Raw genomic sequence first — 13,895 nt, 5'->3', positions numbered from 1 at the left:
ATGCTAAAGGAGAACATCTACCACGGTGAAATAAATGCTGTTACAGTCTCAACAGAGGTGACAGATACGCATAACTGACACACAAGATGCTGTCGTCTTAGGAGCCACATCACTAGTACAGAAACTGCGCTGTTAGACAGTTAAGGCTGTATTTTTTAAAAGCTATGCAAACTGAGAAGACACGTATTCTAGTACACTACTACTAAAGTTAAAAGTTCCAAATGTTATCAATTAATCCTGCATTCTTCCCAGGAAGGAAAACTATATGCTTCCATATGCTGAGATGCATACATTTCTTCTCTTTAAGTCTATCACTTTTTTTTCTGTGAAAACCATTATATTCTAAGGTATGGATTATGTAAGAATATGCATCACGGGTAAGCAACATCTGGTGCTACTTTTCAAAGACGAATGGTATTTTACCTCAGAACTGGACACGCCGGTTGTGGTCACTTCTTTCGTTTTATCTACTTGCTGAACAAGAAGATCACAGTAGAGTCTTAGTTCTGACATTTTGGTTTTCAAGTTTTCAGTGTTTTCAGCAAATTCTAAATAACAAAATGATGAAAATGTAATTATCAGAATAAGTAACTGATATACTAGTTAGTATACCATACAGATAAAATATAATCTATGTTTTAAAGTCAGATGTTTATATTATGGGCTACAGATACTATATAACTGAAGTTATGGGAACAAGAAAAACAGAAAAAGGAGATTCCTAGCCTTCTGAAGTAATCTATCTGAAGTAATCTTCTGAAGTAATTTCTTGACCCAACATATTTACTAATCACCAGTTCAGGAAGGAGACATATACCTCTGATTCACTTGTGTCAGAACTGGGAACAGAGTCAAAGGTTCACAGTTTTGATCTCAGTTCTGCCACAGTTTTTCTATCGGTAAAATGGGGTCACAGCTATCTACCTACCTGCTAACATGGTGCTCAAAACTGGGAAGTAGTGGTCCGTAACATGCAATGACCACTAATAAGATAGCTCATGAATCAGAGGACTGGTTCAGCATGCTGCCTGGAAAGGCAAATGGCACCCTCTGCACACCTGCTGCGTCTCCATTAGTTCGGCACTCCATCCACCCTGGCACCAAGGACTCGGCTACAGTCATTACTGCCTCTGTTTTGTTCTCTGTGAAAAAGCCGGCACATTCTACCTGATGTGAGTCAGAGCTCACAGAGTCAAGAATTTGCTTTTGACTTAGCATTTAAAGGGCTTCCCTTGTAGCTCAGCTGGTAAAGAATCGGCCTGCAATGCAGGAGACCCCAGTTTGATTCCTGGGTCTGGAAGATCTGCTAGAGAAGGGACAGGCTACCTACTCCAGTATTTTAGCATTAAAAACCAACCAAGAGGCCATCTTACTGTGTCTACCTCAAAAGTGAAGTACATCTGCCATTAGGTGTCACGAGAAAGGTCCCTGAAACATTTTTCCCAGAGGCCCCTCTCTCTCCTACCGATCTTTCCAGGTGTACATTCGGGGATGCAGGGAAGGCAGAGCTCAGGCAGTAAGCTCTGGCACTTGTGACCCAGGACAGATAGAAAGTTATGTCACAGTTCTCAGGAGACCTAATGATGTTGAGTTAATGAGCATTAAGCAGCAGGAACCTGACAATTAAGCAGCCATCCACTCCAGGAAAAAGGAGGGGAAAGTGGGGTGCTACTGTAACAAACACTCAGATCCAAGGCTTCTCTGGCTCAGTCACCCTTTACCAAAAGTGACCTTTGTGCCAGACAAAGTACTAGGCAGTTTTATATCATCACTGATCCTCATGGTAATTCTTGTAAGGTAGGTAATTACCTCTTTCTAAAACATAAGGAAACTGAAGATGAGAGAGGTCTTATGCCAAGGTCACAAAGCCAGTACCCTACAAAGCCATGATTTGAACCCAGTTGTGTCTGGCTCCAAAACCTACCCTCTTTCTACTATGACATGCTAGGAGAGAAGAGTCAGGTATAGATTGTTTAAGTTCCACTGAGATGTACAGCACCTACATGACATAAAAAGCTAGCTGTGGCTAGGTGGTCAGAAGCAAGATAACAAATATGGGAACCCGGAGATGCCACCAGGTAATTCCCAGGGTTCCCAGGCCAGAGGACAATCAATACTTGCCTTTTTCCTTCTGGGTCCTACTGTCTGTCAGGCAAGCCTTGGCTGACCCCAAGGCTACCAGCCACCGCTGTCTCTCCGCCACACTTCTGGCCTTCAGGTAGAAATATTGTTCCCCAGGGATGATGAGATCCATGCGTGTGTTATCTACAGAATGAACTGGGAGCAAGGCAGAGGGAGGTCAGAAACCCAGAAGAGCCCTGTCTGGGTAGCATCCACTCTACCCAAACTCCTGACCTTTACTGGGGGCCAGTCACTGAGGACTTCTTCCAAAAAAGGATGCCAGCCCTCACAACTTCTGGTTTATTTATCTCTTCCTAGAGGTCTCTGCTGATGAAGAAGGAAAACTCTTCAACTGGCTCCAAGGTCTCACCAAGACTTTGGCCTAAAAAAGAAGCACTTAAATCTCCTCAGGATCTTTTAGAAGAGGAGAGAGGAAAAATCTCTCTTTTGGCATGTGTGTAAAGCATGCTGGTCTGCAGCCAAAATGGCTTGATGCAAACAAGTAAGGATGTGCTCTTCATCTCCTTGGGGTACTGGAAAGCAATTAAATAGTATTTTTACTCTTCTACCTTCCTTTTACATGTCATATTAAAAACGTGACAACTGGAAAGCAATCAAGAACACAGCACTTTCCCTTTTCTACCTTCCTTCACTCATTATGTAAAAAATGTGACAATTCCCTTAAAGCCTTTAGGAGAAGAAACAAGCAAGCCACACTCCCCTTCACCCTCCAAATCCTGGGCCCCTAATTCCATTCTAATTGGTTTCTGAGCCACACCCTCCCAGCACATCCTAAGATTCCTAAAACCAGGAAGTAAAGGCTGTTTGTAGGTCCGTTAGGTGTTTGCTTGTTTAGTTTTGAGTATGGTGAGGGTGGTAAGGAGGTAGGTACGAGTCCTGATTTAAACATAGAAGTGTTTGATGTTGCAATAAAAACACAAGGTTAGAAAATTGCCTCAAGTGCCAGGTGAGCAGGAGACTGTGAAATGGTACTAGATGTGTGATTAATAAACACACTGCTCTCATTTATTTTCACTACCTCTTAACCAACCTTCTTGTAAAAACTGCCTGCAGTTTTAGGTCTTACTCTCAAGGTTTTTTTCGGGGAGGGGGGGGCGTGGTACATAACATAATATATCTTTGTCTATACTTTGGAAGCAGCACAGAAAGGCCTAAGAAACCAGTGCTTTTTTTTTAATCTTGGGGGAGAAACAGAAAGAAAAATAAATCCTGCAAATTTCTTGGCTTCTCACCTTGAATTTCACAGACTGCCATCTGGATGCTCCCTTTGCAACCTTTCCAGGCATCTTCAGGAGAATCATAGTAAGATAATATCCCCCCACAGAGAAGGAACCACCGAGGCTGCCAACCTGCAAACAGAAGCAAGAGCATGGTCTCAATTACTGCTTCCCAGGACACAGAATAGGACCTAACAAAGGATGCTGGATTCCAGCTCCAAGGAACTTACCTTCTGGGGGAAAATTCTAAGGGAAAAAAGCTAGAAAAGATGTATATTTGATTTCATTTTTGCATAGGAGTCTGGAAGGAGGAGCAATAAATATAGTGATGATTCTCTAAGTAATGGGATTACTGATGATTTTTATTCCTTTTTCTCTCTAATACAGTACTAGTAATCTTTGGTTTTTAATTTTTCTAAGATTAAAGATTATTATTTTCCAAACATTATTGTTAACACACTTGCTCTCTTCCCCTCTAGTTAAGAAAAATTATTCTGAACCTCAAAATGAGACAAAAGATTATACTGACCTTTCAACATTACACAAAGTGCTGCCTAATAGGTCTGCCTAAGGTCATATGATTTCCAGGAAAAGATAACTTTAATTTACTATTTGGTATTGATGCACTGAAATGGAATAATCTTAAAACATTCACGGGCTTAACTATTTTTACTTCAGAGAATTTCACAGGACAAATCGTATTCAGTGGAAACTCACATCTTATCTAGTCCTCTTACACAACCTATATTCTAGTCACACCAAACTTACTTGCTGTATTCCTGCTTCAGAGTTTTCGCTCAAATTAGATCTTTTTCCTAAAACTGTCATCCCTGACTATCTCTTGCATAAGCCTTGTCAGTCTCCTTTGTCAGATTTTTTTTTCTCTCTCTGAAATGCCACAGCTCTTTAAGGATACATTTCTCTCACTGGATTCTTCTATGGCTGAGATAGTCAGAAGTTTGGTAGGGACCTTGGGCAGGGCCCCAAGGGCTGCTCAGGTACATACCTGATGGGCTCTTGGGAACAGATTCATACCAAGTAAATACGTAAGTCACCTATTGATGTCAAAATAGTAAATGTCAGGGAACCACTGACAGGGAAGCACCTAAACCCTTTACTGGACGTCAGGAGTCCCAAGGCCTTAACTCAACACCCACGCAAGTCAATTACTGGATGGAAAACCTCTTGGGATGAACTTGTAAATCTTGTTTCAGAAGGTGATGCTTCCTGGCCCTGGTTTCAATTCTATGCAAACAAACCTGAAAGCTACTGTTCTTGACACAAACATTACAATTCAAGAAATCAACCTGGTCATGAGATTATGACTTGTTGAGTATACAATCAGCACTCCAGGAGCTGGATACTACTGGTGATATTGTAGCCCTCTGCAAGTCATTATCTACACCTTACGCATCTCCCCATACTGAAACAGAAGAATCAACTGCTAAGACTCTGAGAAATGAAAAAGATTTTGAAATCACCTAGTTCAACCAGCTCTTTCACAGAAAAGGAAACCAATCCCAGGCAGATTAACTGACCTACCTAAAGTCACAAACGAAGTATACAACACAGCTGGGAAGAAAACTGTCTTTCTAACACTGTCTCTCCCGGCGTAATAACTCCCAAACCCTGACTCCCCATTGCCAGAAAGCTATCCTGGTATAGAACAGTAGCATTTTCTCACTTACAACTCAACTTCCATGATTATGTTCGGTGTGAAACATTCTCCAAACCCACCATGACTCTCAAGTAGAGGGAAATCAACGTACCCTCAATTATCATATTTTATCAAATTTCAGACCTCACCTACATTAGTCTTCATTCTCCAGGAAAAGAGAACCAATAATATGTAGGCATATCTACACATAATTTATTATAAGGAATTTGCTCACGCATTACAGAGCCTAAGAAATTCCAACATCTGCGGTCAGCAAGCTAGAGAATCAGGAGAGCCAACTTGTAATTCCAGTCCAAAGTCAGGAGGCTTGAGACCCAAGAAGAGTCAATGTTTCAGTGAGAGTGAAAAAACAGGAAAAGACCAAAGTTCCAGCTCAACAGTCAAGCAGGAGGAGTTATTACCCCTTATCCCTTTTTGTTCTATTTAGGTCTTTGGATGGGACCCATTCATGTTAAGAAAAGCAATCTACCTTACTATGTTTACCAATTCAAATGTTAATCCCATCCAGAAATACCCTGAGACACAACCAGAATGATTAGTCAAATGTCTGGGCACTCCATGGCCCAGGTGAGTTGACACAAAAAATTAACCATCAGATACCATCAATTTTAAGATAAACTGAAGTATTGGCATATGATATGATTAACAAGGTTTAATTTCCAAAATATACAAATAGCTCATACAACTCAACAACAAAAACCAAACAACCCAATCAAAAAATGGGCATAAGACCTAAATAGGCATTTCTGCACAGAAGACATATAGATGGCCAACAGGCACATGAAAAGATGCTCAACATCACTAATTATCAGAGAAATGCAAATCAAAACAATAATGAGGTACCACCTCACACTGGTCAGAATCAGTTCAGACACTCAGTAGTGTCTGACTCTTTGCGACCCCATGGACTGCAGCATGCCAGGCTTCCCTGCCATCATCAACTCCTGGAGCTTGCTCAAACTCATGTCTATCAAGTCAGTGATGCCATCCAACCATCTCATCCTCTGTCATCCCCTTCTCCTCCTGCCTTCAATCTTTCCCAGAATCAGGATCTTTTCCAGTGAGTCAGTTCTTCGCATCAGGTGGTCAAAGTACTGGAGTTTCAGTTTCAGCATCAGTCTTTCCAACGAATACTCAGGAATGATTTCCTTCAGGATGGACTGGTTGGATCTCTAAGCAGCCCAAGGGACTCTCAAGAGCCTTCTCCAACAGCACAGTTCAAAAGCATCAATTCTTCGGCACTCAGCTTTCTTTATAGTCCAACTCTTCACATTCATACATGACTACTTGGAGAAACCATAGCTTTGACTAGATGGACCTTTGTCGGCAAAGTAATGTCTCTGCTTTTTAATATGCTGTCTAGGTTGGTCACAGCTTTTCTTCCAAGGAGCAAGCATCTTTTAATTTCATGGCTGCAGTCACCATCTGCAGTAATTTTGGAGCCCAAGAAAATAGTCTGTCATGGGACCAGATGCCATGATCTTAGTTTTCTGAATGTTGAGTTTTAAGCCAGCTTTTTCACTCCTGTCTTTAACGGCCATCAATAAAAAGTCTACAAATAATAAACTGTAGACAGGAGAGGGTGTGGAGAAAAAGGAACTCTTGTTACACTGGGTTGGTTGGCATGTAAATTGGTACAGTCACTATGGAAAACAGTATGGAGGTTCCTTAAAAAATTAAAAATAATAAGAGTTACTACATGATCCAGTAAAACCACTCCTGGACATGTATCTGGAAAAAACTCTAATTCAAAACGATACATGCAGCCCTATGTTCACAGTAGCACTACTTACAACAGCCAAGACATGGAAGCAACCTAAATGTCCATCGACAGATGAATGGATAAAGAAGATGTGGTACGTATACACAGTGGTATACTACTCAGACATAAAAAAGGATGAAATAATGCCATCTGCAGCTACATGGTTGGACCTAGAGATTATCATACCAAGTGAAGTAAATCAGACAGAGAAAGACAAACATCATACAATATCACTTACATGTGAAATCTAAAATATGAAATGAATGAACTTACTTACAAAACAGAAACAGACTCACAGACATAGAAAACAAACTTTTGGTACCAAAGGGGAGAGAGGGAGGGGAGGGATAAATTAGGAGCCTGGGATTAGCCGATACAAACTATTATAAGAAAACAGATAAACAACAAGGTCCTACTGTGTCATATGGAGAACTGTTTGCAATGTCTCCTAACAACCTATAATGGAAAATAATATGAAAAAGTATATAAATATTATATATATAACTGAATCACTTTGCTGTATACTAGAAACTAACACCTTGTAAATCAACTATACTTATATTAAAAAAAACAACTTAGGAAGAACAATACGGCGGAGGAGTAGGTGGACGTGAAGTACATCTCTCTCCACAGATACATCAGGAATACACCTTCAGACACAGAAGTGCATGCAGAACACCAGTTGAGAGCAGACAGGAGTACCTGACCAGCGGAAAAGAATATCTAGAACCACGCAGAACTTGGTAGGATGAAGGGACGAGGGAGAAAAACAGGACTGTTAGTAGGACTGAACCTGTCCTCGGGGGGTGGGCGAACTGAAGCAGGGGTCCGATCCCCGCAAGGGGCAACTGTCTGAGTCAGAGGAGAAACGTTTAGCGCTGAGAGTGAAACTGTTGATCTGTGGCGGCCTAAATGGAATGAGAATCAGACAGTTGCTGCAGCCACACATACCGCGGATAGGGAGGAGGGCCCTCTGGAGGGTGCAGCGGCTGGGAGCTGGAGTTTGGGGACTGTGAAGCGACGCCAGGGCAAGGGCTGCTGTTGACTGCGGAGAGACCGAGGGGGTGTGAGGGAGGAGATCGTGGTGGGAAATGCCGGTGGAGGAAAGCCTGGCAGCCATGGAAGCAAGGCAATATTGCTGAGTCAGGCAAAGCGGGTAGAGCCATCACCATAGCCTCTCTCTCCCCACAGGCCAGCATCGGCAGCTGAACAATAGAGAGGCTGGCCCAGCAAACGCCCGACGCACTGAACTACAGAGCAGAGCACCACCCTGGGCGCCCCTTTAAGTGCCTGACGCGCCAATCTACAGAGTAGGACCCCAGCCAGGAGGGCCCTCTATGTGCAGACCACCACCCTGGGAGCCCCTTTAAGTGCCTGACGCGCCAATCTACAGAGTAGGACCCCAGCCAGGCGGGCCCTCTATGTGCAGAGCACCACCCTGGACGCCCCTTTAAGTGCCTGACGCGCCAATCTACAAAGCAGGACCCCAGCCAGGCGGGCCCTCTATGTGCCTGAACAATAGAGAAGGAGCCCAGGCGAGGGAGTCCGCTAAGAGCCTGAATGGGAGGAGCTATGGAGAAGGACTGGCCAGAGACGCCTTTTTATGGCCAGCTACAAGAGGCTCGAAGAAAGACTCTGATGGGGCCAAAACTCCTGCGGCGGAGGCAGGCTGCATCCCTGCACACTTGGCCGCCAGGGTCCCTGCAGGCCAAGCAGCTGTGCTACCTTCGCGCTTGACTCTCACTGGGGCAGAGCTGCCACAGGCAAAAAGTCTTCAGTCTATGCACGAAGGGTCGCTGTGGTCGTGTCCAGCTCTTTGCGACCCTGTAGACTGTGGCCTGCCAGGCTTCTCTGTCAGGGCGGGGGATTCTCCAAGCAAGACTACTGGAGCATATTGGCCAAAACTGGTTGCCATACCCTTCTAGAGCACTATATTTCCTGCTGCCCTAGCTGCAACTCCCCTGAGAACCTGGTCTGCCAGAACCCCTGTGACCCAAGCAGCTGCACCACCTCCACACCTGGCCCTCACAGGGCCAAACCCAAGTCCTTCAGGGCAGCCTCAGGAGCAAACCCCAGTGGATGACCCACATGCAGAGGTGGAAATAAAATCACGATTGAAACCCAGGGGCAGTATGGCTAAGGAAGACCCAAAACTTTCCCACAAGCTGTATAAGCTGCAGATTAAATTCACATGATCAACTAGGCAGACTCTGTGTCTATGGAATATATAAAAGATCATTACGAGCTCCCACAAAAGCAAACGCGCTAGTTCTGATAGCTGTGGATGTTGGACGCAAGAACACATAGGAGTAGGACCAGATTAGAAATCTGAGCTGCCCCCACTGCAGGTTCAGAGATCAGCACAGTGTTGGAGGGCATCCTAGGGAGATGAGGTGGACGGTGACTCCCAGCGAGGGAAAGGACTCTGACAGCAGTGACTTAAGAAAAACATTTATTCTTCTTATGTTTTGACTTGCTCTGTAGATTCTTTTGGATTTGTTTTTCTTTTGTCCCCCCCCCCCGCCTCTGTTGTAGTTGTCGATTTTATTGGCACTATGAAATCTAATTAAGCTTTTGAGTTTTTTCTCAGTCACATTTTTTACTGCTGTTATAAACCTCTGCTTCTACAATGGGCTTTTGCAGTTCTGTGGAGTTGTCCTTTTTCACTTTAATTTTAATTTTTTACACCTATTATTATTTTTTAGACATTTATTCCTTTGCTTGCTTTTCCTACTGTTCTTTTCCCCTCACAGTTAATCTTTAATGTATATAAATCTTCTTTATCCACCCATATTTAACTTGTATATCTATTGTTCGTTTCTTTCCTTTCATCTCCACATATTTGTTAGATTTATTTTCAATGCTTTATTCTCCAACTGGCACCTTGCTCTAGTTTTGTTTTCCAGTTTGTGCTTTAGCTAGTTTTGTTCTGGTAGATATAATTTTTATTTCCTTTGTTCGCCAGGTCAATCTATTCTACTTTACTTTCGTTGGACTGTTTTGATTTTGCTTATAGGTGTATATGTATATGTGTATATTCAGTCACACTTTTTATTGTTGCTATATGCCTCTGCCTCTACATTGGGCTTTTGCAGTTCTGTGGAGTTTTCCTTTTTTCCCCCTTTTTTCTTTCTTCTTCCATTTTTTTCCTCCTTTTTACAATTTTAATTTTTCTGGAAAAACCTATTATACTTTTTCTACATTTACTCCTTTGTTTGCCTTCCCTACTGCTCTTTTCCTCTCGCAGTTAATCTTTAATGGATATAAACCGTCTTCGTCTACCTCTATTTAACTTCACATATCTATTCTTTATTTCCTTTCCTCTAAACATATTTGTTAGTTTTATTTTCATTGCTTCATTCCCCACTTGGCACCTTGCTTTAGTTTTGTTTTCCAGTCTGTGCTTTAGTTAGTTTTGTTATTTACTGTGTTTGCCAGGTCAATCTACTGTACTTTATTTTTGTTGGACTGTTTTCACTTTGCTCATGGGTGTATATGTATATGTGTACATTCCATTATTTTATTTATTATTTACCTGATTTTGTAACTGCCATTTGTCTGGGGTTCATCTTTGGTTTTGCATTTTTGGATATTTTTTTTAATCTCCCTTAATGCCATAACAAACCACTTGTGGAATCTTCATTCTTGACAAGAGACCAAGCCCTGAGCCTTTGGAGTGGGAGCACTGACTCCAAGACCAAGACGACCAGAGAAGTAACCCTCGGGAGCATCAAATAGTGAGAACTCACACAGAGGAAACCCCTTGAATACAAGACCCTGCATCACCCAACCACCAGTAGCACCCTGTGCAGGACACCTCATCTAAACAACAAACAAAACCAAAATACAAACCCAGCATCAGCAGACAGGATTACCACCTCACTCAGCCTTGCCCATCAGAGGAAAAACAAACAAAAACTCAGCACAAATCTCACCCTGTACGAAGCTTACACAAACCACTGAACCACCCTTAGGAGGGCAGAAACCAAAAGGAAGAAAGAATCCAACCTTGAAGTCTGGGAAAAGGAGACCTCAAACACAATTAATTAAAAAAAAAATAATGAAAAGGCAGAGAAATGCTACACCAATGAAGAAACAAACTAGAAACACAGAAGTCCAAATAAATAAAGAGGAAATAGGCAAATTACCTGAAAAAGAATTCAGAATGATGATAGTAAAGATGATCAAAAACCTTGGAAACAAAATGGAGAAAATGCAAGAATCAATTAACAAAAAGACCTAGAAGAATTAAAGAATAAACATACAGAGACAAACAACACAATTATTGAAATTAAAAATATTCTAGAAGGAATCAATAGCAGAATATCTGAAGCAGAAGAACAAATCAGTGAGCTGGAAGCTAAAATGTGGAAATAACTTCAGAAGAGCAGAATAAAGTAAAAAGAATGAAAAGAACTGAGGATAGTCTCAGAGACCTCTGGGACAATATTAAACGCACCAACATTAGAATTATAGGGGTGCCAGAAGAAGGAGAGAAAAAGAAAGGGTATGAGAAAATTTTTGAAGAGATAATAGCTGAAAATTTCCCCAACATGGAAAAGGAAATAGTCAATCAAGTCCAAGAGGCACAAAGAGTCCCAAACAAAATAAACTGAAGAAGAAACACACCAAGACACATGTTAATCGAACTAACAAAGACTAAACACAAAGAAAGAATATTAAAAGCAGCAAGGGAGAAGCAACAAGTAACATACAAGGGAAACACCATATGCTTAACAGCCGATCTTTCAGCAGAAACTCTGCAGGCTAGAAGGGAATAGCAGGATATATTTAAAGTATTGAAAGGGAAAAAATCCAAGATTACAGTAAAAAAAAAAAAAACAAGATTACAGTACCCAGCGAGGATCTCATTCAAAATTGATGGGAAATAAAGTTTTTCAGACAAGCAAAAGTTAACAGCATTATGTACCACCAAACCAGTTTTACAACAAATGTTAAAGGGACTTATATAGCCAAGAAATACAAGAAAAAAGATCTATAAAATCAACCCGAAACAATTAAGAAAATGGCAATAGGAACATATATATCAATAGTTACTTTAAAAGTTCAGTTTAGTTCAGTTGCTCAGTCATGTCCGACTCTTTGCAACCCCATGAACCGCAGCGAGCCAGGCCTCCCTGTCCATAACCAACTCCCAGAGTCCACCCAAATCCATGTCCATTGAGTTACTTTAAATGTAAATGGATTAAATGTTCCAACCAAAAGACACAGACTAGCTGAATGGACACAAAAATAAGACCCATATATATGCTGTCGACAAGAAACCCACGTCAGACCTCAAGACACATATAGACTAAAAGTGAGAGGATGGAAAAATATACTCCATGCAAATGGGAAGCAAAAGAAAGCTGGAGTAGCAATCCTCATATCAAACAAAATAGACCTTAAAATAAAGAAGATTACAAGAGATAGGGAAGGACACTATATAATGATCAGGGGATCAATCCAAGAGGAAGACATAACAATTGTAAATATCTATGCACCCAATATAGGAGCACCCAATATTGAATGAACCTCAACACATAAGACAAACACTAACAGACATAAAAGGAGAAATTGACAGTAACACAATAATAGTAGGAGACTAACACCCCACTCACACCAATGGACAGATCATCAAATCAGAAAATTAATAAGGAAACACAAGTCTTAAAAGATACATAAGATGAGATGGATCTCATTGATATCTTCAGGACATTCCATCCAAATGCAAAAGAGTACACCTTCTTCTCAAGTGCACATGGAACATTCTCCAGGATAGACCACATTTTGGGTCACAAATCAAACCTCAGGAAATTTAAGAAAATTGAAATTGTATTAAGCATCTTCTCTGACCACAATGCTATGAGAATAGATATCAATTACAAGAAAAAAACTGTAAGAAACACAAGCACATGGATATTTAACAACACTGAAGAAATCAAAAGGGAAATAAAAAAATTTCTAGAAACAAATGACAATGAAAACACGACAACTAAAAACCTATGGGATGCAGCAAAAGCAGTTCTAAGAGGGAAGTTTATAGCAATACAATCCTATCTCAAGAAACAAGAAAAACATTGAATAGACAACCTAACTTTACACCTAAAACAATTGGAAAAAGAAGAACAAAAAACCCCCAAAATCAGTAGAAGGAAATAAGTCACAAAGATCTGAGCAGAAATAAATGAAAAAGAAATGAAAGAAACAATAGTAAAGATTAAAAAAACTAAAAGCTGGTTCTTTGAGAAGATAAACAAAACTGACAGGCCTTTAGCCAGACTCATCAAGAAAAAAAGAGAGAAGAATCAAATCAACAAAATTAGAAATGAAAAAGGAGAGATTACAACACACAATGCAGAAATTCAAATAATTTTAAGACACTATTATGAACAACTATATGGCAATAAAATGGATAACCTGGAAGAAATGGACAGATTCTTAGAAAAGTTCAATCTTCCAAGAATGAACCAGGAAGAAACAGAAATCATGAACAACCCAATTACAAGCACTGAAATTGAAGCTGTGATCAAACATCTCCCCCAAAACAAAAGCTCAGGACCAGATGGCTTCACAGGAGAATTCTATCAAACATTTAGAGAAGAGCTAATGCCTATCCTTCTAAAACTCTTTCAAAAAACTGCAGAGGAAGGAACACTTCCAAACTCATTCTATGAGTCCACCATCACCCTGATATCAAAACCAGACAAAGACAACACAAAAAATGAAAACTACAGGCCAGCATCACTGATGAATATAGATGCAAAAATCCTCAACAAAATTTTAGCAAACATAATTCAACAACACACAAAAAACACATACATCATGATCAAGTTGAGTGTATTCCAGGAATGCAAGGATTCTTCAATATATGCAAAATCAATGTGATATACCATATTAACAAATTGAAAGATAAAAACCATATAATAATCTCAATAGGTGCAGAAAAAACCTTTTACAAAATTCAACACCCATTTATGATTAAAACTCTTCAAAAAATGGGCATAGAAGGAACCTACCTCAACATAGTAAAGGACATATATGATAAGGCTACAGCAAACATTATTCTCAATGGTGAAAAACTGAAAGCATTCCC

The 13,895-nt window shown here is 40.7% G+C and overlaps 1 protein-coding gene across 2 annotated transcripts in view; it reads right to left on the bottom strand.

The window, feature by feature from the left end:
* The window catches only part of PLEKHA8 (pleckstrin homology domain containing A8), a 60,752-nt gene that overhangs the window by 33,393 nt on the left and 13,464 nt on the right, over positions 1–13,895 (bottom strand). For both annotated transcript variants that reach the window (XM_020892476.2, XM_020892477.2), the window contains exons 2-4: positions 3,375–3,491; positions 2,122–2,277; positions 424–548 (exon numbers count right to left, since the gene is read on the bottom strand). In XM_020892476.2, the coding sequence (XP_020748135.1) occupies positions 424–548; positions 2,122–2,277; positions 3,375–3,491 (398 nt within the window). The remainder of the gene's footprint in view (positions 1–423; positions 549–2,121; positions 2,278–3,374; positions 3,492–13,895) is intronic.

The sequence above is a fragment of the Odocoileus virginianus genome, chromosome 1, assembly GCF_023699985.2.
Source record: "Odocoileus virginianus isolate 20LAN1187 ecotype Illinois chromosome 1, Ovbor_1.2, whole genome shotgun sequence".
NCBI lineage: Eukaryota > Metazoa > Chordata > Mammalia > Artiodactyla > Cervidae > Odocoileus > Odocoileus virginianus.
This window is presented reverse-complemented; position numbering and strand designations above follow the sequence as displayed.